At 40.0% G+C, this 20,746-nt stretch overlaps 3 protein-coding genes across 6 annotated transcripts in view; 1 reads left to right on the top strand and 2 right to left on the bottom strand.

Annotated features, from left to right (window-relative positions):
• Positions 1–1,867: 1,867 nt before the first annotated feature.
• Positions 1,868–5,542, bottom strand: LOC109480297. Its single transcript, XM_019782483.1, has 10 exons — positions 5,390–5,542; positions 5,045–5,105; positions 4,399–4,656; positions 4,167–4,242; positions 3,966–4,054; positions 3,534–3,701; positions 3,272–3,333; positions 2,945–3,094; positions 2,435–2,681; positions 1,868–2,302 (listed from the first exon to the last, which is right to left on the bottom strand). Exons 1-10 carry the CDS (start codon positions 5,429–5,431, stop codon positions 2,013–2,015), a joined length of 1,443 nt encoding a protein of 480 aa, XP_019638042.1. The 5' UTR covers positions 5,432–5,542; the 3' UTR covers positions 1,868–2,012.
• A 1,261-nt stretch (positions 5,543–6,803) lies between these two features.
• LOC109480224 (leucine-rich repeat and IQ domain-containing protein 4-like) lies at positions 6,804–16,264 on the bottom strand. Its single transcript, XM_019782373.1, has 4 exons — positions 15,706–16,264; positions 7,635–8,362; positions 7,019–7,244; positions 6,804–6,841 (listed from the first exon to the last, which is right to left on the bottom strand). Exons 1-4 carry the CDS (start codon positions 16,250–16,252, stop codon positions 6,804–6,806), a joined length of 1,539 nt encoding a protein of 512 aa, XP_019637932.1. The 5' UTR covers positions 16,253–16,264.
• Positions 16,265–17,768: 1,504 nt separating this feature from the next.
• LOC109480271 (transportin-3-like) overlaps positions 17,769–20,746 on the top strand; it is a 56,341-nt gene continuing 53,363 nt past the window's right edge. For all 4 annotated transcript variants that reach the window (XM_019782424.1, XM_019782423.1, XM_019782422.1 and 1 more), the window contains exons 1-2: positions 17,769–17,989; positions 19,250–19,339. In XM_019782424.1, coding sequence (XP_019637983.1) covers positions 17,873–17,989; positions 19,250–19,339 — 207 coding nt within the window. In that variant the 5' untranslated portion in view covers positions 17,769–17,872. The remainder of the gene's footprint in view (positions 17,990–19,249; positions 19,340–20,746) is intronic.

Genomic DNA, 20,746 nt, shown 5'->3' with positions numbered 1-20,746 from the left:
CATGACACCTGGAACCTGAGTCCCGAACCTGCACGTACAACGGCCGCATAAGCTCGCGCAAGACCCGTCGGTCAACAGATGCGTCATATCCGTCGGCGCAGATGAAACATATCTATGGTCGACAGTAGGAGTCTAGAACTTAGATCCTAGAAAGATGGTGTGATGACAAGGACGGTGATATAATAGCTGTCCCCATTAAATTCACCAATTGCTCCATTCATAGGCCTGATAAAAGCCTTAAGTTATAGACTACAGGATGTCTCCGCGGAGTTATGATGTCATATCCGTAAGACAAATGTTTTGACTGACACCGGATATATGTCATTCAAGATCTTTTTGAAACAAAATCTAACTAAACTAAAACTGATCTTCGTTTACAGTTTAAAGGGTCAACATTTCTAGGATCCCTATATTTTGAATAAGTTACCAACTATATAGCGAGATGAATGATAACCCCGGAAGTGGCCTTTGGTTGTCAAGCGCCGGACAGGTTCATGTTTCTTTGTATTTAGCATGTAACGTTATATCTCTTAATTCACGAAACAACTCTTTTAACCTCCTTTAAAAAAACGCTTCCTTTTTTCTTTTCCGTTTGTCATTTTTGTCGACGTCCACTTGATATTCTGTCAGGTTTACCTTTTTGCTGAACGACTGGTTCGCCATTTATAAATGAAACTGTCGATAAAAGTCTCCACGATTGCCTAGATACCCGATATGGAGATTTCCTTTACAGAACGGGAGACTCATAAGTCTATATAGTCAGTTCCTTAGTTTCTCTCTCCCATATGTTCAGATCCTCAGTAAATGATTTCCTTTCATGGTTATATGAAGTAGAATTTATTTCACAACACTCTTGATATACAGGGTATAATATCTATTGCTTAGTCTATGATATACCTAGCATGCTATGAAACTAATTGACCTTACAAAGACTCTGTAGTATGAGACGAAAATAATCATTTACATCAATGGTCGAATTTGACAATACATTTTTGAGACCATTGATATATATTTACATTGCTCATATAAACTTCATAGTATTTTATACTATGTTTCATGCAGATAAAATGGGCTAAATACATATGTTGTTAAATTGTAGCTTTACTTACATCTGTACAATCAGCACAGATGTTAAAAACATGGAAGATAAACATTTAAAACAAGACTAAAGCCACGATACTTTGTGTACAAATATTGCACTGCTCATGTTAGTTAATCTGTATCAAAACAAGATTTAACTGCCTTAAGATTTATCAAAACATCCAAAACATCTTAAGCACACACTATCTAAGTCCCATGCAGGACGATGAAGAAAACTTACATTTTACTTTATGTTTTACATGCATTTTAAATTTTACGCGACCTGTCAAATGCATAGATTATATTCACAAATGTACAGCGTACATATTTTCACAGAACTAAAACCCTAGAGAAAGCTCGATAACTCAACACTAACTCACTCGATCACTGACAGTTATCCACTCACATCCACAAGTTGCAATAAATACCTAAGTCCTCTTTCAAGGGGATCCCATGTCTAAGAAACTAGGCTATCCTAGAATTAAAAATGATAATGAATTAAAAATGATAATGATCTTTTTTGTTAATTGCATTAGGTCATGGGTGGTCATGTCTCAATTACTTTCAAAATTGCATTACATTCAAAATCAATTACTTTCAAAATTGTTTTTTTTTTGTTGTTTTCCTTTTTTTTTTAATTTTTTTTTTATTTATTCCAACATGTAATCACCAGACGTGGTGACGACACACTCAAGTTTCTTCAACTTATATTAATGCCGCCACCAACACAGGGGACAAATACATTACAGGACAATACTCATTTACACCTGAGCGAAGTGAGGAAAGTCGTGTAAAGTGCCTCCCCCAAGGGCACAAGATCGGTGGCATGTCAGGACTCGAACCCGGGACCTCTAGGTTCCGAGTCACGCACTCTGTCGTTGCGCCACATAACCCCACTGTTTTGTTTTCCTTCTATCAATGTTCTAATTTCTTTAGACAGAGGTCATTTGCTTATCATATTTTTCCAAAGCCTGTAGCTTTTGCAAAATGTCCAGACGATTGCACTCTTTAAGAGCACCATATAGCTCAGGGATTGTATCTTCTCCTGTCTTCCCATCCTGCCAGCAGCGAAGCATGCTGTAAATTTGAGCCTGCAAATCTGACCTGTTCTCATTTAAAATCTGGTTAATCTGGTGCTCCGTTAGCTTTAGCCTACGTGCGAGTTCGGTCCACTGCTGCCCAAGGTTTGCTTTCAGTTCCTCGGTTGCACTTGCTGAGAGAACTGCAAAACAAAAGGGAAATACCATTATGACAATACCAAGGAAAAAAACTACATACTAGAAGAATTCAGAAATACCACAGGGAGAATTAAAAAGAGGGTTCTGATAAACAAGTGATCAAAATGACAACATACCTTTTGCATAAGATAGAGACAGAGCGGAGTTAACTTTCTGCTGGTACTCTAGGCTGGATGCAGAAGTTTCATGTGAGGAGGCTAAAGTTGAAGGGATGGTATCTGTGGAGCAGGACATGGGCCTGAATGGCAAGTCATGTCGTCTGTCTGAAGCCGTGTTGGCAGAAGTCGTTGCCTTGGGCAATGTGTGGAACCCATCAGCCACTGGAAACCCATAGCAGGCACCCTGGTCTTCAGGTAGTGCTTGCTGTATCAATGGCATAAAAAGGAAACGATCAGTTGCTTCTGCAAAAATTGAAGAACGACTTGAACGAATTGACAGGAGTCTAAATCCCTCCTACTGTACAATTGCAACATTATGCAACCCAACACCAGTTACCATGGTGACAGACGTAAAAATTCAGCTCATTGTCCATGTCGGAGGTCACTGTTTGGAGAAGAAGAAGAGGAAACGGTAAACATAATAACAGAAAAGTTATGACATGATTTGTTTTCGTATTGTACCCTCACCTGAACATACAATGATGGTGCAATCATTGGTGACCACTCATTGGCTTCTTGTTCATCATGTGTTGCTAGTGTTGTTGATGAGGAAGGGAGTGTGTCACTTGTGCTTTGGTCGGGAAGAAGATGTGATGCACTGTTGAAGCTACACGCAGCCTGAAGCAAAGAAAGGATTAAGGGGCTAAAAAAAGTATAAAGTATAAAACATTTGCTGTCTGGATGACTCATATCATTGTTGTTACTGTTGTGCTTGGCATAAAGTTCTTAAACATATCTCACAATCCTCATATAAAATGATAATAGTTTCCCTATTATTCATTTTTGATGGCATACCTCCAGTTCCTTTGGATGAGTGTCCTCACACTGTATTGGCAAGGCCTCGTTTCCTTCCTCATCTGAAATGCAAGAATATCAACGATCACAACCTCTCAGTTATGTATGAAAACAAGAAAAAATATGAAGACTACTATAGTGATCAAATGGACAAATCTAAACTTGAAAAATTATCAAGGTTCTACTAAATGATATGTGGGTAAAGTTGTTGATTCAAAAGTTTAAAAATGTGAGAAAATCAACTCTGCCACTGGTTACTTACATGTTTTCTGCCTGCACGCTTTTTGTGATGCGACGAAAACCACGGAACAAAGTATGATAAGAAACATTACCCCAGTGATAAAAGTGTTTATGATTAACAAGTTGCGTTCCTCTATCTTGTTAGATTCCTCAGACGTGTGGATAGCTTTATCAACGCTTAGGTCGGAACCTGCAAAAGGTAAAAGAGACATGGTGAGTCACACGTGGAATAGACTTAACAAACCTAAGTTATAGATTTATATTTTATATCTAAAATTATAAAAAATAATTTTGGTAATTTTATCAAAAATTTGAGAAAGAGCTCAACCTGTAAACATAAACATGGCAGCAGGCTTGGTTGTAAAGCCAGTGCATTTAGTATATCGAAGACATCCTATCATAAAAACACGGCACTGTTATGATTGCTTGATTTTGTATTGTGAGATAATCTTACCTCCATGACCATTTAATATTCTATATCCACAAGTAGCATCCTCTGTGTAGGTTCCTCCTTTAATTGTGACAAGCCCTAGGTCATAACACCTGAAAGAAGATAACGTTAAAACCATGTCTTTGACATATCGTTCAATAATATTCAAATGGAATTGTGTAGAACATACTAGACAATATTATATTGAATATAATAGACATGTACCTTGTCCAGGGCCGACATGGCAGTGTGCTAGAACTCTCGTTATTGAAGGTTCCATAAAGACATAGCCCGCATCCCCCTAATACAGAAGTAAACAGAAAATTGGAAGGTTATAGTCCTATGTAGGTAACAATTTTCTGTGGTCTAACATCTTGTGTGGTATATGTTTTCTTTAAGAATATAACTAACTTGCTAAGTGTTGAGTATTCATAAAAAAATCACACGTGGTAGTTACCTGTTATTTTAACGCCTTCTCCTGGTGGACACTCTTGACTTTGCTGACAAGGATGGTTGTTTCCATCACAAAGTCTACATATAACATCATGTGTTGAGTTTCCAGGGAACACCACAGTTTCCTTGGTGGTGTTACACTTGCGATGGGGATAACACCCCTTCTCCAAGTTCGGAATGTCCGTGTAGGAATTTGCTGGGCACCTGGCACATCTTGTTGTGCTTGGTTGATCTTCCTTACATCTTCTCACCATGTGGTACCCTGTGAACAATATTCTGGTCATTGCTTCTGCAAAGTTATCTATGCGCTTCACGTGTTTCAAAATCTTGAAATAAGGGGTGGCAAATCAATAGCAAAGAACGTCCGTCAACACAGTCACATAGGGAAAACAGATTTTCAGAAATACACATAAATAAAGTGTATTCAAAACGGATACGTTCTTTTGAGCTAATGGTGGAGATGTGAACGACACATAGTCAATGATACATTCACACAACACACCAACTACCACTGTGACAGTACATGGAGAGGTTATATCACGCAAATACCTATTAACTGCCGTTCATGTCATGTGTGTGATACTTTTACACAAGGCGTGCATACAGATTTGAAGTATTGTGTTGTACAATGCTTCTCAGACCTTATTTACCTGGTTTGCATAATCTGCAGCTTGTTTTTGTGTCCACGCTGACGACTGCTAAGGCGGCAATCTGAAATAGTAGGAACAAGTTACCTATTATAATAATTACGCAATTGCCAATGGGACTGAGATATTGCTTAGCAATGAACGCACCGACCCCTGGTCGACCCAATTTGCTACATTATACCAGCAAAACAACGAAATTTTACTAATCCTTTACGTAGGTAGTAAATAGCAACGTCAAATCAATTTTAAGACATATATAACCATGGATTTTATGCCTTTCTTTGAAGGTATGGTTGGAAACAGGAAACAACCTGTTAAAAGGCGAAAGAGGTAATCATTTCTACTTACGGTCACCAAAACAGTTAAAGCGGTAACACGTTCCCTATCCATTCCTTGAAATCCACAGACTGACTCAAGTACATTTAGACACTGCCGTTCCAACTTGAGTTATACGTTTTTTTACATGTGCTCACATGGTAAGATACATTTGACAAAAGCGTCTTTAAACCACAAAGAATGTGAACTTTAACCTCAGACAGTGTGACCCCTAGGCCTTGCTGTGTTTACATTCGGGTCGTTGCTAAACAAAAAAACTCAATACCTTTGCCATGTTATGGCACCATAGCATCAAATTACTACAAGAAAAATCGTAGACCTAATAACTTAGGTTAGAAGTAACGAGCCATTTTTACCAGTTAAATATGTGAGTAGCTATAGATATATTAGATTGATACTTGGCACATGGGAGGGGCATACTGAATTGTGAGTCACCTACAGTATAAATAATGGGGTCCTGATAATGATACGGTTCAGATGACAGGTGGCACGCGTATTACTGTAAGGTGCCTGAACAACCGGTAAACGTGCCGTAGGCTAGATGCTCACATGCCATAACACATATAGGTGATAATGAACGATAATCGCGTTTATAGCTTTCTCTTCGACAAATTCAAAACAATTGTACACGATTAAGTGATTTGATTCCAAACAGGATGAGTTTCATGATTTACATGTCATAGAGATAAATGAATGCAACGACGCATAATATTCATCGTAAGTCTTCATATTACTACTTTATTTTTCTTTCCATAGAGTTCAGATAATATGCCACAAGTGGGCTAAACCGAGAAAAGAATCCTTTTCTAATGACAACATTAGACGCCATATCCACTAGTTAACGCAACTCACTCACACTAAAACCAATATGGTTTCCGTGTCACTATAACCTACTGCGGTACATGATGAAAAGAATAACTTAGAATACACTATTAGACATATGAGACACCTGTGCATTATAGTTGCATTGTACACAGTGGTACCTAAAGTAAACCCAAATTTTGATTCTATTTGTTTTACTGCATATATACAGGCATGTCAGATATGTGATATTAATACAGATACAGACAGTTGTTATAACAGATACATTATAACGACAGTTGCCAATTAGATTTCAAAATACAAGTTATGATATTTCACTTTATAGTACATAGGGTGACGACAGATGTTTTCTTAATACGATGTTTACGTTCGCCGTATATCCTAAACACGTCATATGTTTTTAATATTTTAAAGTATTTATACTTTCATGGCAAAGAATGTCAACAATCATAGCTTTATACATAATTTGGACGCCTAGTGTATTAAACAGTATCGTACCTTTCTAAAGCTGAAGCTTAACAACGCCTATAGTATCAAGTAGTATTCCTCCTCTTTTTTATCAACAAGATTGCTTCTCAATCGGTTAATTCCCGTGTACTGTCACTCAGAGTTCCGTGGTTGGAGTGGGGTGATGGCCTTGTGCTGTAGATCATAGAAATGAGTAGCATTAGACGACAAACATGTTACTTAAAAAAGCAAAAGCCATCAAACAATTTTAACTGGAAGTTGTTACAATTCATTGATCTATGATAAAGGTCGATGCCTTACAATCTCTTTCGTTGTTTCCCAACTAGTCTTCCTTTTATTTTCTACCCTTACCTCCCATCTCTCCTTCCAGTGGTACTACTCTTGCGTCCTCTGCTCGGAGGAAGTCGATTATGGCGTCACTCCCCTCCTTACAGATATCTTCTGGAGGGTATTCCAGGGGGTTGTCGAATACTGCAATATCTTCTAAAACCGGTAGGCGGCCCAGTTCGACCGGCAGCCGCGTGAGCTGATTGCCCACCATGTAGAGGGCGAGCAGACTGGGGAGGGTGAACACTACCTAGTGCACAGTACAGTAGGGGCATCGTTATTAGATAGCTTTAAACAATGTCTAGAGATAGATGTTCAAGGGTTAGGTGTAACAAGTCGATCGGTATGATGTAGCCAGCTGCCGCCACGCCGCGTGCCTACGAAGCTGGTGTGTTACGCCGACGGGAGCTTATAAGGCCTATACAGATACAGATACCTGTAGGTGTACGATTTGTAAGAACTACTAATAAGCTTAATACTACAAGGTTGTCAGTCATTACCAATTAAAAAAAAAAGATTATAAAAACTACAAAACCCCAGTATCACTTCAACCTAATTTGTGTATTTTTTGTATTTGATGTATCATATGTATTTTTGTTGTATTTATGTGCAAACAATATAGATAAATAGACAAACAAACCTGCGGGACGGCTGTGAAGAGATTCATGGACAGATCCAGCTCCTGTAGCAGCTGTAGGTGTATGATGCTCTCGGGTAGATGAGAAAGTTCACTCTGGTCTACCGCCAGGAGTCGGAGGTTCTGTAGATGTGCGATGCCCTCAGGGACGGGAGAATGCGTGTTCGAGCCAGCCCAACCCCCCATGTATAGCCTCTCAAGGCCCCCTAGCGACAGCACCTGCCTTGGGAACTCTTCAAACCGGCAACAGGAGATGGTGAGAGACTTGAGGTTCAGGATTGTGAGCTTGTCTGGCAGACGTGTCAGCGGATTCTGTCCGCATCCTAGAACCTCCAAGTTTGCCAGTGCACAGATCTCTTCAGGAAATTCCATGAACTGGTTGTTGTCGATAAACAATTGCTTGAGAGACTGCAGCTTGGTAATCTCTGTACTCAGTGCAGAAAGCTTGTTCCCCTTCAAGTTGAGGCTTCCCAGCGTGTGCAGGTTGTACAGTTCGTCTGGTAGGCTCTCGAGTCCACAGTTCTCCAAGTGCAGGTTGTAGAGTTTGGGGAGCTTGCCGATTTGTCTGGGGATGAACTTCAGGTCAGGGTTGTTGCTTACGTCAAGGGTGAGCAAGTAGTCGAACTTTGAGATCTTCTTGGAGATTTTCTTGATCTTGTTGTCTCTAAGAATGAGGCACTGGATGTGCTTCTGTTTCAGGACTTTGTCTGGGATGGAGGAAAGCCCGCGACCTTGAAGGTCAAGGGTCATTGGACCTGCTGAGGGCTTCCGTTTGAAGGTGTATGATCTTTTACTGGTCATGTCTAGGGAAAGAAGACAGAGCATGGTGTTACTTGCTGATCATGGTCCAACGTACAAAGATGATAGTGTGTCTAACATGCTCTTTTAGGTCGTATGTAATACTACGGATAAAATGACTAAATTCGAACAATAGCTACAAGGACTTTCTTCATGATAAAGTATTTATGTAGTGCAACAATTAGAGTAACTAACAGCAATAACAAACAAATATGAAGCATCTTTCACCATAAGAAAATTGAATTGACGCTTTGTACTAAGTACAAAATGTACTGATGTGCCCCCCACCCCACCTATAACAGTAACAATGTGCGTTAGGCCCATAAATTACCATGTATAATACAATGTTATTTCGTCGTCTTGTACATTGTAGATTATAACAATTGTACAAACCTACCTGTAGTCACAGTAACACAATATATATATACTATGTCCAAAGAGGCCTCTGTTCTGTCCTAAAATGGTGCTAATGTTGTGCTGATTTTTGTTTGACCTTACAATGTGAAGGTGTTGCCTTGTCAGACCAGTTTTGTACATACGTCACGACCCTATTATAGTCGTTTAAGGTGTGGCGAGCAGTGATGTGTACTGATCTACAGACTGACCTTTGATTCTGTGTCTTCAGTAGTGAATGGGACAAAATAGTCCTGCTTTTCCACACGGGTGGGTTTTCTTTGGTAGTGTGTAACAGTAAGGGGGAAGGGGGCTCAATACGAATCAACGTAAGCAACGTTATGTGTGCTACTTTTAGCAATATATAATGAGACCTCGTAAAATCATGTAGTCTTCTGGTACCCCTTAATGTCAACCCAATAACAAATTCAAAGACTAAAACAGACTTATAACCCAACAGAAATAGGGAGTCAAACATTAAACATAGCTTTATTGCCAAGTTTTCTTATAGGAACAAAATTAAAATGCAATACAAATAAACAAAACTGTGAATCGTAATGCTTGCGATGAAGTTTTGAGTTTTTGCCAGTTTTTATTAAAAAATGTACAGTCATTGATATTTGTTCTTCAAAACTTAAATATCATTACAGTACTAATATCATTTAGGAGATCACCACATCAATAATTTGTACTTTCTGAACTTGAGCATTATCAACATGATATACTTTACTGCGGTCACAAAAGACTGCAATCATTTTTAATTATATAACAGACACTTCACCAACACCTAGATTAAGCAAAATACCCCTATGCATACAGTATATTTACATGGCTTGTCTTCTAAATTTTAAGTTGCATTCTGAGCTATGATCCGATTTGGCGGCATAAACATCAGTGGGCCGTCACCATGTTTTGCCAATAAATGTTGCAATTATAAAAAAAAAAAAAACTTTGATCCAATTATATCATTCAAAATGTTAATAATTAAAAATATTTCGCATACATGCGCGATACATTTGCAAACGAAAGAGATTCATATTCTGAACAGTAATGTTGTATCACCGATCTCAAGTATTTGAACTTTATAGGGTACGGAAAATAGTTTCCATTCTTATTTTACTGTGGATTCTGGGATGCTCGTCTAGCCTGGAATACAAAAAGGAAAAAGCGATTATTATAAACAAGTAAATGACCATTGTCTTCTAAAGTAACTCTACGTTGGTTGTTCTCAATTAAATGTATGACGGTGAAAGAAATAAAGAAATCAGTTTGTGCGCATGACGTCTATATATGTCAATATTCATTAACACCCGCCCAGATAAATAAAAGGAAAGAAATGGAGTGAAGCGGTGAATCATTAAACCTTAATCATTAAATCAGTAAACCTTATAAAAATGTTAACTACAAATAATCAGTTAGAAAAGAGATAAACTTTACCTGTCTCCGTTCCACAGTAGCGATGGCGTCTCTGACGTAAGACTTGTACCTCTGGTATCCTCTCCGCAGCCAATCAGAACACTCTACAAAAATGTAAGGTTATTGCTTTAGTACAGTACATACTGCTTTTCTATAATGACTGGCAATGACATCAATGGCTTTAAAATAAACAAAACATTTTGAAGACATGAGTTCATCTGACGCTTAAGGGCTATGCAAGTCAGGAGTCCTAGAAAAAAGTATTTTCCTGGTCCACTTGAGACTATCTGGCAGTAATAGCAGTATCAGTTTTGAATTGTAAATTGAAAGACACGTCTGTCCGAAGAATGACTTGCGATCGTGCGACATTCGTACACCATTCGTACGACATTTTGACCCGAGTGTAGTTACCTTTAAAGGAAGGTCTGTGATGAGGCCGCTCTGCCCAGCACTCCTGCATCAGTCTGCTCATGTTGGTGACGTCAGGCGGCTGTGTGGGGACCTCCCGCAGGTCCGGCCGCTGGCCCATCTTAACCGCCATCTCTATGTACTCAGCATGGGACACGTCTGGCAAGGGAAAGTTAGGAATTATTACAGAATTGTACATTGTAATGCCAGAGCTAGTAGTAGTAGTAGTAGTAGTAGTAGTAGTAGTAGTAGTAGTAGTAGTAGTAGTAGTAGTACATTGTGATGCCAGAGCTAGTAGTAGTAGTAGTAGTAGTAGTAGTAGTAGTAGTAGTAGTAGTAGTACATTGTGATGCCAGAGCTAGTAGTAGTAGTAGTAGTAGTAGTACTAGTAGACTCGTTTATTGGGTCTTAACACACGACATACATGCATCCTGGCAGCCGTCTGAATTGTGAGACAATACAGACGATGATAGAAATGTTTTAGCTTCGCAAGAACGCACAAAGGGAAATGCGTAACAGAAATCTAGCGTGATATAGATAAGGTGACGATGTACAGAGGATAGTATCAAAATCGATGAACGAAAAGTTAGACAAGCTCCCAATGTGTTGAAAGATTGAAGAATTTGTTTACTTACTTGCAAAGGGTTGCTTCCTTGTCATTATCTCCCAGATAAGGATTCCAAAACTGTAAGGTAGTTTAGAAAGGATTAATTCAAGTGAACCAGTGACCTATGGACAATATACAATTGCAGGGCGGTCCATAGACATTGCTTGGCCTATTGGATACTGTCCTAAGAGCTAAGTGAGATGTCGGACCTGTACACATCGAATGCAGCGTCAGGCAGGCGGCTGACGTCCTTGAGGAACTCCGGCGGGGCGTGAGTGATGGTGGTGCCCATCGGACTGACTGTGGTCAGCACCAGCGACCGGCTCTTCCACTTGGACAGCCCGAAGTCAGTTATCTGTGAAGTGAATGGGAAATCTAAAAGTGATTTCAGGGCAGCACAACTGGAAATATTCTGAATAAGGCAATCTTTGTGATATTGACACATGCGTCACACATACTGCTTCAAATTAGCACATTTCAATCTTTTATTTTTTATTTTTTAGCATCTCTAAAAACTATTTCCTGAGAGGGGTGAAAGAGGCTATTTACATCAGGGCCCACCATCTTTCACTCAACCGCAACGGGGGCCGACATCGTCTACCAGATACCTTTGACACAATGTTGACGTCACACTTCAAAGACGCCACGTGACAAGCTTCACTGGGTCAGTCTACTGAGGAAGACCAGAGTGACTGGTCGAAAGCTCTAGGTGAGAGAACTTTGTTCTGTTGGATCAAAAGTTTTAACTTTAAACACTTACCTTGACATGATAGTCTCCGTCCAAGAGGACATTGGCGGCCTTCAGGTCACAGTGGAGAATCTGTGGGTCCAGGCAGTGCAGGAAGTTCATGGCCAGGGAGATCTCATACGTCATTCTCCACCTGAATCAATCAATCAATTAATCAATCAATCAATCAATCAATCAATCAATCAATCGAACAACCAGCCAATCAATCGACCGATCTTTAAGGCATTAACATCGCAACAGGTACAACTAACTACAGAACTAAGGCTATATCTGACAAATAATGATTATTGTTAATCAGCTGGAATGCGCAAATCCTTTGATGATTCGGTCGTTAAAGAGGCAAATTGTGGTCCAAGGGCTACTCACTCTGTTTAAGAGCATAAACATCAAAACAGGTCTGTCACCAAGTTCGTTACTTGAGCGCCCAGGGGACGTCCACACGGCGCAGCAGCGAGCCCAGACAGCCGTTCTTATGTAGTGAGTAATAGTTTGTATTTAAACTTTTGTTTATACCTATTTGTTTAGTATGACATGTTTTGTTTACCTGAGCGCCCAGGGCACGTCCACACGGCGCAGCAGCGAGCCCAGACAGCCGTTCTCCATGTAGCTCATGACCAGGGCGAAGTGCGGCCGGAGACAGACACCGTACAGCTCTATGATGTAGGGAGACACACTGGCGGCCTTCAACTTCCGGGCTTCGGAGTACAGCAGCTGCTGTTCACTATTTGAAAAAAATGGAGGTCTTAGACTTACTATGTTTACCGAAGGAAAACATTGCTTTTTTTTTCAGTTTGCCAAAAAGGCATTTGGTTTTAGGCTCATACGTCGGAGAATGATTCAAATCCACAAATTCTACCAATCAGATACACCAGGTCAATATGTAATTCTTATATTGACGGCGACATTTTTCTCGTCAATCAGTTACTAGTATAGAAGTCACTCCTGTTCAATCCTGTTCAATAACGTTTTATATAACCTGGTTAGCATTTGTATCGTCAATGTCTTGGGGTAGTGAGACTTCGGCGCACTGTTATGTCAACTTTATATATGTTAATTGTATTTTGTTGTGTGGTGCTGTTAAAATAAGTTCTAAACTTGAGTGCAGCGCTACACTATCCTTGTTACTGCTGTGTATTGATAAATAAGAACCTACCTCGCCGCCACCTCTATCTTGCTGATGTACTTGACGGCCACGTGCATCCTCCACTCCTGGTGCCAGGACTTACAGACGCTGGCGAACCCGCCCTGTCCGATCCAGTCCTGTCCGCGGAGAACACCGCTGTCGATGATCGGCAGATTGTCATCTGACGTGACGCTACTGTACAGAGGAAAAACACAAGGTGATTGTTATGATACTACTGATAAATAAATATGTAACTTTAATGAATGACGCTGGCCTAGCATGTTAACGGTTATGATTATAGTTCAAGCCATGAGATGGGCGATAACTCCCATGCAGTCTTTGGTTAATGCTACAGCCACAGCCACTTACATCATACGATGAAACTACTGTTGTGTTTTCTCCGACGAATCGCCATCGGTTGTAGGTTTGAGAAGAATATAAACGGGTGCAATACATGTAGTACGAGTTTCACTATTGCAACTTTTTTTTCTCAAATCTATATACGACCTACTTTTATATTATCGCTGGAAATAGGTAGGAGCATCGTACACGATTTCATAATACTCACCTTCCAGACGATCTCCTCCGATCTCGTCCTGGAGATTCATCACCCCCAGCTGGCGTCCCTGGTACAAGATATCCGTCTGCATACTCACCACCCTAATGAACAAGTAGAAAATAATCAATCGTGTATAGTGAGACGAAATGACTGAAACGATGCTGCCTCAAACATATAGCCTCTGCCAGGCTTCGGCTGTCGGCTGGAAAGAGTAGAAATCGGCCAAATAGATCTAGAGAGATACATTGCAGCATGCCAGAAGAGTTGGTTTGCTGGAGAGAACATTTTGCCGCTGTCGCTATCTCTCTATTTGGCCGATTTCTACTCTTTCCAGTCGCCTCCCGAAGCCTGGTAGAGGCTATCAAAAGTCAGAATCAGGAATATTTCTAAACGAGAAATTTATGTCTCCTTCACTATACCTATGAAACATATCAGCAAAGAATCCCAATTCATAACGTACAAAAATCACATTGTGTACATTACATTATGCAGAGTGACATAATTTTACAGTAAAGACCTTCAGATTGGTTTGTTGGCGTGACGTTTTGGCAGTGTTGAGCTCGTCCAGAAGTTGTTTGAGCCGGTTGACTGTGTTGTTCTGTCTGTCTGTCTCTCTCCACTTCAGGAACATGTCGTAAGCCTGGTCGCCTGGGTGGTCAGGGGACTCATGCTTGGAGGAATGTAGTAGAAAACGATACCTTTATTATATTCTTTGTCTATAATATGCTATAATGGGCTATAACCACTGAATGTGTACATAATTACCGTACGCGGCATATAAAATTAAAGTGACCATTCGCTACTGCTCATCCTGCCAGCTTGCTACATAATTCAGTCACCTTATAGTGTATGGTGACCAGCCCCTGTAGGTCTGTCCTGCCACTTTGCTACATTAATGTAAGTCAATAGCCGTTACTATGGTGACAGCCGCCTGGTCTAGGTCGTTGCCCTTATTTGTTTGGACAGGAAGAAGAGGAAATGGAGCAAAAACAACAGGCTTTTCTTCTGCGGAAGTAAACATTATTATAGTACATTAATTTTACAACATTCTTGTTGATAACGAAGCAAGCGTAAAATGTTACTAGCCTCTACCAGGCTTCAGGAGGCAGATGGATAGAGTAGAATAGAAAGGCCGAAAAGAAGGATAAGATGCTTGGGGAGGTAGAGAGTACTGTTTTTCACGTTATATCTCTATTTGGCCGATTTCTACTTTTTCCAGCCGCCACCCGAAGCCTGATAGAGGCTAAGATGTTACCATGATAGTCTGGATTTCCTCCTTGCTCAGTCCCAGCATCCTGGCCATCCGTTTGACCTCTGGTGGGGTCACGCTGAGTGACAGACGGGCGAAGCTCGACCGGATCTCTCGGTCTAGGATGGAAGAAGGCAGCTTATCACGACTTATTTGCTCCCGAAAAGACTGCTAAACCGTAGGCATACTTATATCTCCTGAGATGAAGCTATATTGTTGGGTTTCATAATGAAATTTTGCATATTACAGTTAGTACATGTGTATAAAGCTAGCCTCTAAATCTACGGGGTTGTCTTTTTTTTGAGATGGAGAAAGACGAAGAGCCCATTTTTCTGTAACTTTTCTGTGAATGGGTTTCAGGATGTTAAAAGAACCAATACCTTCTTTCTCTTTTTGTTGTTTCTTCTCTTCCTCCTTGAGGAAATCCAACATGGCGGCTGTACCTTTCTGACAGACATCAGGAGGAGGATATGTCAGGGGGTTTCCAGATACATCTACCTCTTTCAAGTGAGTCAGCCGCCATAGGGTTATTGGAAGGCGGCTGATGTTATTCTGTGAACAATTCAGCTTCTTGAGGTTCCTCAGTTTCAAAATCTGAGGAGGCAGTGTGGTGAAGTTGTTGCCATGGATACGAAAGTCTTCCAGAGATGACAGTTGCTCCACGCCATCCGGAAGAGAGTCCAGCCCGCTGATGTCCACTGTCAAGACCCTCAGGTTCTTCAGCCTAGCGATGTTCTCGGGAACTGCAGCAGGCCGGCCCTCTCCGGCCCATCTCCCCATAAACAGCTCCTCCAACGCCTGCATCTGCAGTACCTGTTGCGGGAACTCGTCGAGCATGCAACCGGTGATGCTGAGGATCTTTAGCCTGGTGAGCTGGATGATGTTCTCCGGAAGGTGCCGGATCGGGTTGTCTCCTACGCCCAACCACTGCAAGTTGAGGAGTGAGCAAACCTCTTCGGGGACCTCGGTGAATCTGTTACCGCGGATAAACAGTCCATGGAGAGCACGAAGATTCGAAAGCCCGTTGGGCATCTTCGCGAGTTGGTTGCGTTGGACCGACAGATACCCCAGGTTGACTAGAGTAATGATTCTCTGATGTACATAAGACAGAGAGTTGTCGTCAACCACGAGTACCTGAAGCTTCCTCAGAGCGCCTATCTCCGCGGGTATGCTTGTCAGGAAGTTCTTCGAAAGAACGAGTTTCTCAAGGTCAACAAGGTGGAACACCTGAGGCGGAATGAAGGTCAAACCTCTGTTGCTGAGGTCAAGGGTCAGCAGCCCGTTGACGACCTTAGGTTGAAGGTTTATTCCCGTTGCCATGGTGACGGGTTCCTAAAATTGCAAAGGCAACAGAAATTTAGTCAAGGTTCAGTCAAACGTCAGACAATGATCACTGTAATTATTGTGAATCTGTATGAATGTATACAGTCATATTAATGTATTCGGTCTACTGTAATACAGAGGGAAAACATAATACATGCACATGATATGGCAAAGATCTTACACTATCTTTAACGAATAGCAAAGAACCTATGCACCAAAAGTCCAAGACCTACAGCAGGCTAGTGTAGCTAGTGCAAGGTATATATTGACTGATTGATAATGACATTGAGCCAAGTAATGGCCGACAGCCATGTTTCTGAAATACCTTAAGGGGAGGGTACAAGATATATAGTCTCTTTTACTATTGTTCAATGCTATTAATATTACATGAGAGTCCTTGGGGAAAATGATGAGTTAATAACTTACGGTTATGGCACTAGCGGTGTCAGATGTCAATGATATTTCACAAGATATGAACGATTTGATGAGTGACGTACATTTAGACACATATTTTTAGCGCTAACCCAGCTGAAAGAACGCATGCGTATTAAATGTGGCACCTGCAGAACCAGTTTTGTCACTACGTGACGTCATGGTGACAAACATGGCGGACGGTATGACACGGCGGAACCTTGACCTCGATAGGATGATATACATCCGGGTCATATACACACATCTACTCACCTGCACATTGTGTAAGTGCTGAAGTGACCAAGACAGGCTCATAAAGCCACCATGTTCACTGCGCTCACTCGGTGGCTTCATTCGGTGGTTATAGCAACCGACAAGGCTTTATCACATCATATTCACCTCGGGGCGGGGCATTAACCGCTTTATTCATGCAAAGTACACTAGTATTCGTCTACAAAGTAAATGAACTACTTCGTCTTCAAAGTACATTTATTTATTTCAAAGGCAACAGTTCTTTACACTGTCTACAAAGTACATGTACTAGTATTCGTCTGCAAAGTACATGTGCATATGTACTAGTTCTGTCTGCGAAGTCTTGCAAACTTCGTATGCAAAGTACACTAGTATTCGTCTGTAAAGTACACGTACTAGTATTTGTCTGCAAAGATTTATTCATTTACATGTACATGTATTTCAAACGCAACAGTACATTACACTGTCTGCAAAGTACATGTACCAGTCTTCGTCTGCAAAGTACATGTATTTATATTATGCTGGCAATCTTACTTCAACTTCTACAAAGTTCTTGCATGGAGGTACAATTTGAACCTCCATGGTTCTAGCTAGTCTCCACCAGACTTCTTTTGCAGGCTGATAAATCGTAGAAATCGGCCTAAAACGGTATTAATTGGCGAGAGAAGGTAGTCTGCAGGCCAATTTGATCGTCGATGGCCGGCTACCTTCTCTCGCCAATTAATACCTTTTTTACGCCGATTTCTACGATTTATTCAGCCTGCAAAAGAAGTCTGGAGGAGACTAAGGTTCTAGCAACCATTCAAAATTTTCCCGCCTCTGCTTTTTATGCCCTTTGACCCCTCCCGTCATGCCTCACGCACGCGGAGCTCGCCATTGAATCTAGCGCAATGCACAGATTTTAGCCTCCGTGCTTTTTTTTCTCCGCTCTGTTTCTCACAAAGTCCTGCCAGTATGGACTCGGCCCCGAGTACAGAGACCGTCGTGCAAGCCATCCAAACCCTGTACCACAACCCCGATCCCGCGTGCAAAGAGAGAGCGTCAGCTTGGCTGGGAGAACTGCAGCGATCGGTATGCCTTTAGTAGTACCGGATGTATTTTGTCCCAAGCATGGGGGAGGGGGGCGAATCCTCGAGAGCCGATTTTGCGAGAAATTATCGCAAGATTTGATATAATTTTACAATCAGTAATGCGTTAGATTCTACTCTAGTGTAAGAAGTCCTTTCGACGTTCAAATTTATCGTATTTGGCAATCTTGGAGTGGTGGAAAATATAGAATTTTTGTTTTCTGACTCAACCTTTAGACTTTGTCATAATAGCGCGCTGTGCATGGGGCAAAGTTTAACTGCCTCGCTCATGCAGTCTAAATTTTATCTCCATCGTCATAATTTTCCTGCTGTGTATAATCTCTTCCTGTGCAGTGCATTCTGCATTGAAAGAAAAGTGTAAAAATCTATCACATTTTAAAACTTGCTCGTGTAGCGAAATATCGTTGAACATGTGTGATTCAGTTCAGTTTGCATTTAGTGTCTCCCCCTAACAAAAATTAAAATCTAAAGGGACATTTTGTCTTCTAGTTTGTAGATCATGCTGTATGTTAGTTTAGAAGTACATGTATGCCAATGAAACAATCAAAACTATTTTCTTCATAAAAATATCTTTATTTAGCAAACCATTGTTACACATTTGTTTGTTTCACTCACAGCCAAGCACTGTGGACTAAATTGTTCCAGTCTTTATGCATGTGTAGACAATATATGTCTAGTCCCTTTATTACCCCCTCCCCCAAAAAGATGCAAGATTATGTTATCTTTGCATTATAATAATTCATCTGTATGCATGCAAAATTTGTCATTGTCAAATATTTGAATGCTTGAAATTATTTGTAACTGTTAACTGTTAGTTACACTTCAACAGTTTTCTTTATTAGGCTAGTGAAAACGTTCCAATATTGTAACATGTTTCTTTAGATATCTTTCTTTATAATGTATAGAAGAGATAATGAGGAAAAAGTTTTTTTTTCCTGAATAGAGTTGTTTGTAAACAACTGAACAGAAAGACCAATTACACAATTTTGTTTACATAGGCTTGTCACTAGAACAAGATGCAACACCTCTTGTTTGTTTGTTTGTTCGTTATTCAGAATCAGTTGTCAGATCATGGAGGTTGATCAGCTTGAAAAATTCATGTCCCTTGCATGGATCCACCCCAAAAAGGAAACGCAACATTTTTTTCCTAGGCCATATACAAAATCCCTAGTAGAACTCTGTTGAACCATGACACACAACATGTGTGACTGTCATACAAATTTTGCATGTTGTGTTGTTCTAGGTATTTGCATGGGAGGTAGCAGACCAACTCCTAAGGAATGGCCAGGACTTGGAAACCAGTTATTTTGCTGCACAGACCATGAGAACAAAGGTAAACCATATACTATTACTATATCAAACATTATTGACTTTAAAGTATATAAGAAGTGTATGTGAGAGGTTTACATGTGTTTAGTTTAGTTTAGTTGCAATTTATAGTAAGAGTAAGTCCCTGTATGAGCACCAACAGTACTAAGCATCAGATCTAAAAACATATTTTTCTTTGGAAGAAATTTGTGGCCTTTAACACTGCTTGACATGTTTTCATTTATAATAATGATAATGATTTGCTACATCTTGAGTTAACACAATTTATTAAGTTATAAAGTTATATAGTACAACTCAATATATAGCAATTATCACAAATGCAAACTTGTCAAGCAGTTATATCTAGGTAAATGCCACATTTTTCTTTGATAGAAAAATCTGTTCCTCTATTTTTAGACATGTAGACTTTTAAGGCTGTCTACAATTTCTATTCAATGAGAACTTTGAGTTCCCAAGGGAAGCTCACAATGTGATTGATTTTCAATGTGGGAACACAGACCGATCTAGTCAGATTGAATTAAAGTCATTATCATTGTTTCTTGGTGCTAGAATATTTCTGTGGCGTCCCCAAAGGGACATAAACTACAAATGACATTAACGCGGCCTTTCATCGATCGTACACCTCCCCCGTACTTTGCACGTAATGGTCGCGTAAGTCCACGAATGATAGAAAGTTTAGCTGACATTTTGGGCCTTGTGACATTTCTGTGAATGGTTCAGGTCCTTTGTTGTTGGCACATCTTTTGTTTGGCTTGGCTGGAAATTTTTCTAGATCAACACACAGCCAAACCCTTGTGGGGATAAAAACAAATGTCCGATGTGGCCGTACAAATTTAATCAATATGTGCTTATTAAAATATCAAATAGATTCCTTGTTTTTTTTACAGGAAATTGTTGTTATAAACAATGTTTATTTTTTGTTGTCGTGGTATGGTGGTTGAGAATGCCACAAATTTATGAAATTTTACTGATCTTGGGAAAATGAATAAACAATTTATTACATACAGGATTACATAATATCATAATTATTATAATTATCATAATACAGGGAAATACCAATTTTGTGATCATTACATTTTTATATTTTATTGATGTCTGTATACGTAGTTATATCTTAATTGGTTACTAGTAAGTTGAAAAATACTATTTTTTTAACCTCTTTAGTAATATAATTAGTAGTATAGAATAACCCACTAAACCAGGAGGCAAAACCAACATTTTCATAGCAAAGAAAACATTGTGACTGAGAAACTAGGTCATCCATAGTTATGTAATTAGTGTGTAATTAGTGCATGCAATTAGCAGAGGGAAGGTCCATAATTATGCAGAAGGCATTAAGGGACAGTGCCAAAATTGTCTCAGTCAGTTAGTAGTACTGTTACAGTAGAATATTCCAATATCTAAATGTGAA

Source organism: Branchiostoma belcheri, unplaced genomic scaffold (assembly GCF_001625305.1).
Source record: "Branchiostoma belcheri isolate BF01 breed outbred unplaced genomic scaffold, Haploidv18h27 scaffold50, whole genome shotgun sequence".
Lineage (NCBI taxonomy): Eukaryota > Metazoa > Chordata > Leptocardii > Amphioxiformes > Branchiostomatidae > Branchiostoma > Branchiostoma belcheri.
The sequence above is the reverse complement of the archived record's forward strand: the minus strand, read 5'-3'. Positions and strand labels throughout refer to the sequence as shown.

Excerpts from the sequence above, each read along its gene's own strand:
- LOC109480224 (XM_019782373.1), bottom strand. The coding sequence starts at position 16,252 with ATGGCAACGGGAATAAACCTTCAACCTAAGGTCGTCAACGGGCTGCTG. Across the intron at positions 7,245-7,634 it reads TCTTCACAGCCGTCCCGCAG|GTAGTGTTCACCCTCCCCAG; the intron begins GTTTGTTTGTCT and ends ACTGTGCACTAG. Across the intron at positions 6,842-7,018 it reads ACTGGAAGGAGAGATGGGAG|CACAAGGCCATCACCCCACT; the intron begins GTAAGGGTAGAA and ends TATGATCTACAG.
- LOC109480297 (XM_019782483.1), bottom strand. The coding sequence starts at position 5,431 with ATGGATAGGGAACGTGTTACCGCTTTAACTGTTTTGGTGACC. Across the intron at positions 4,657-5,044 it reads CTGCAGATTATGCAAACCAG|GGTACCACATGGTGAGAAGA; the intron begins GTAAATAAGGTC and ends TATTGTTCACAG. Across the intron at positions 2,303-2,434 it reads GTCTCTATCTTATGCAAAAG|TTCTCTCAGCAAGTGCAACC; the intron begins GTATGTTGTCAT and ends TTTGTTTTGCAG.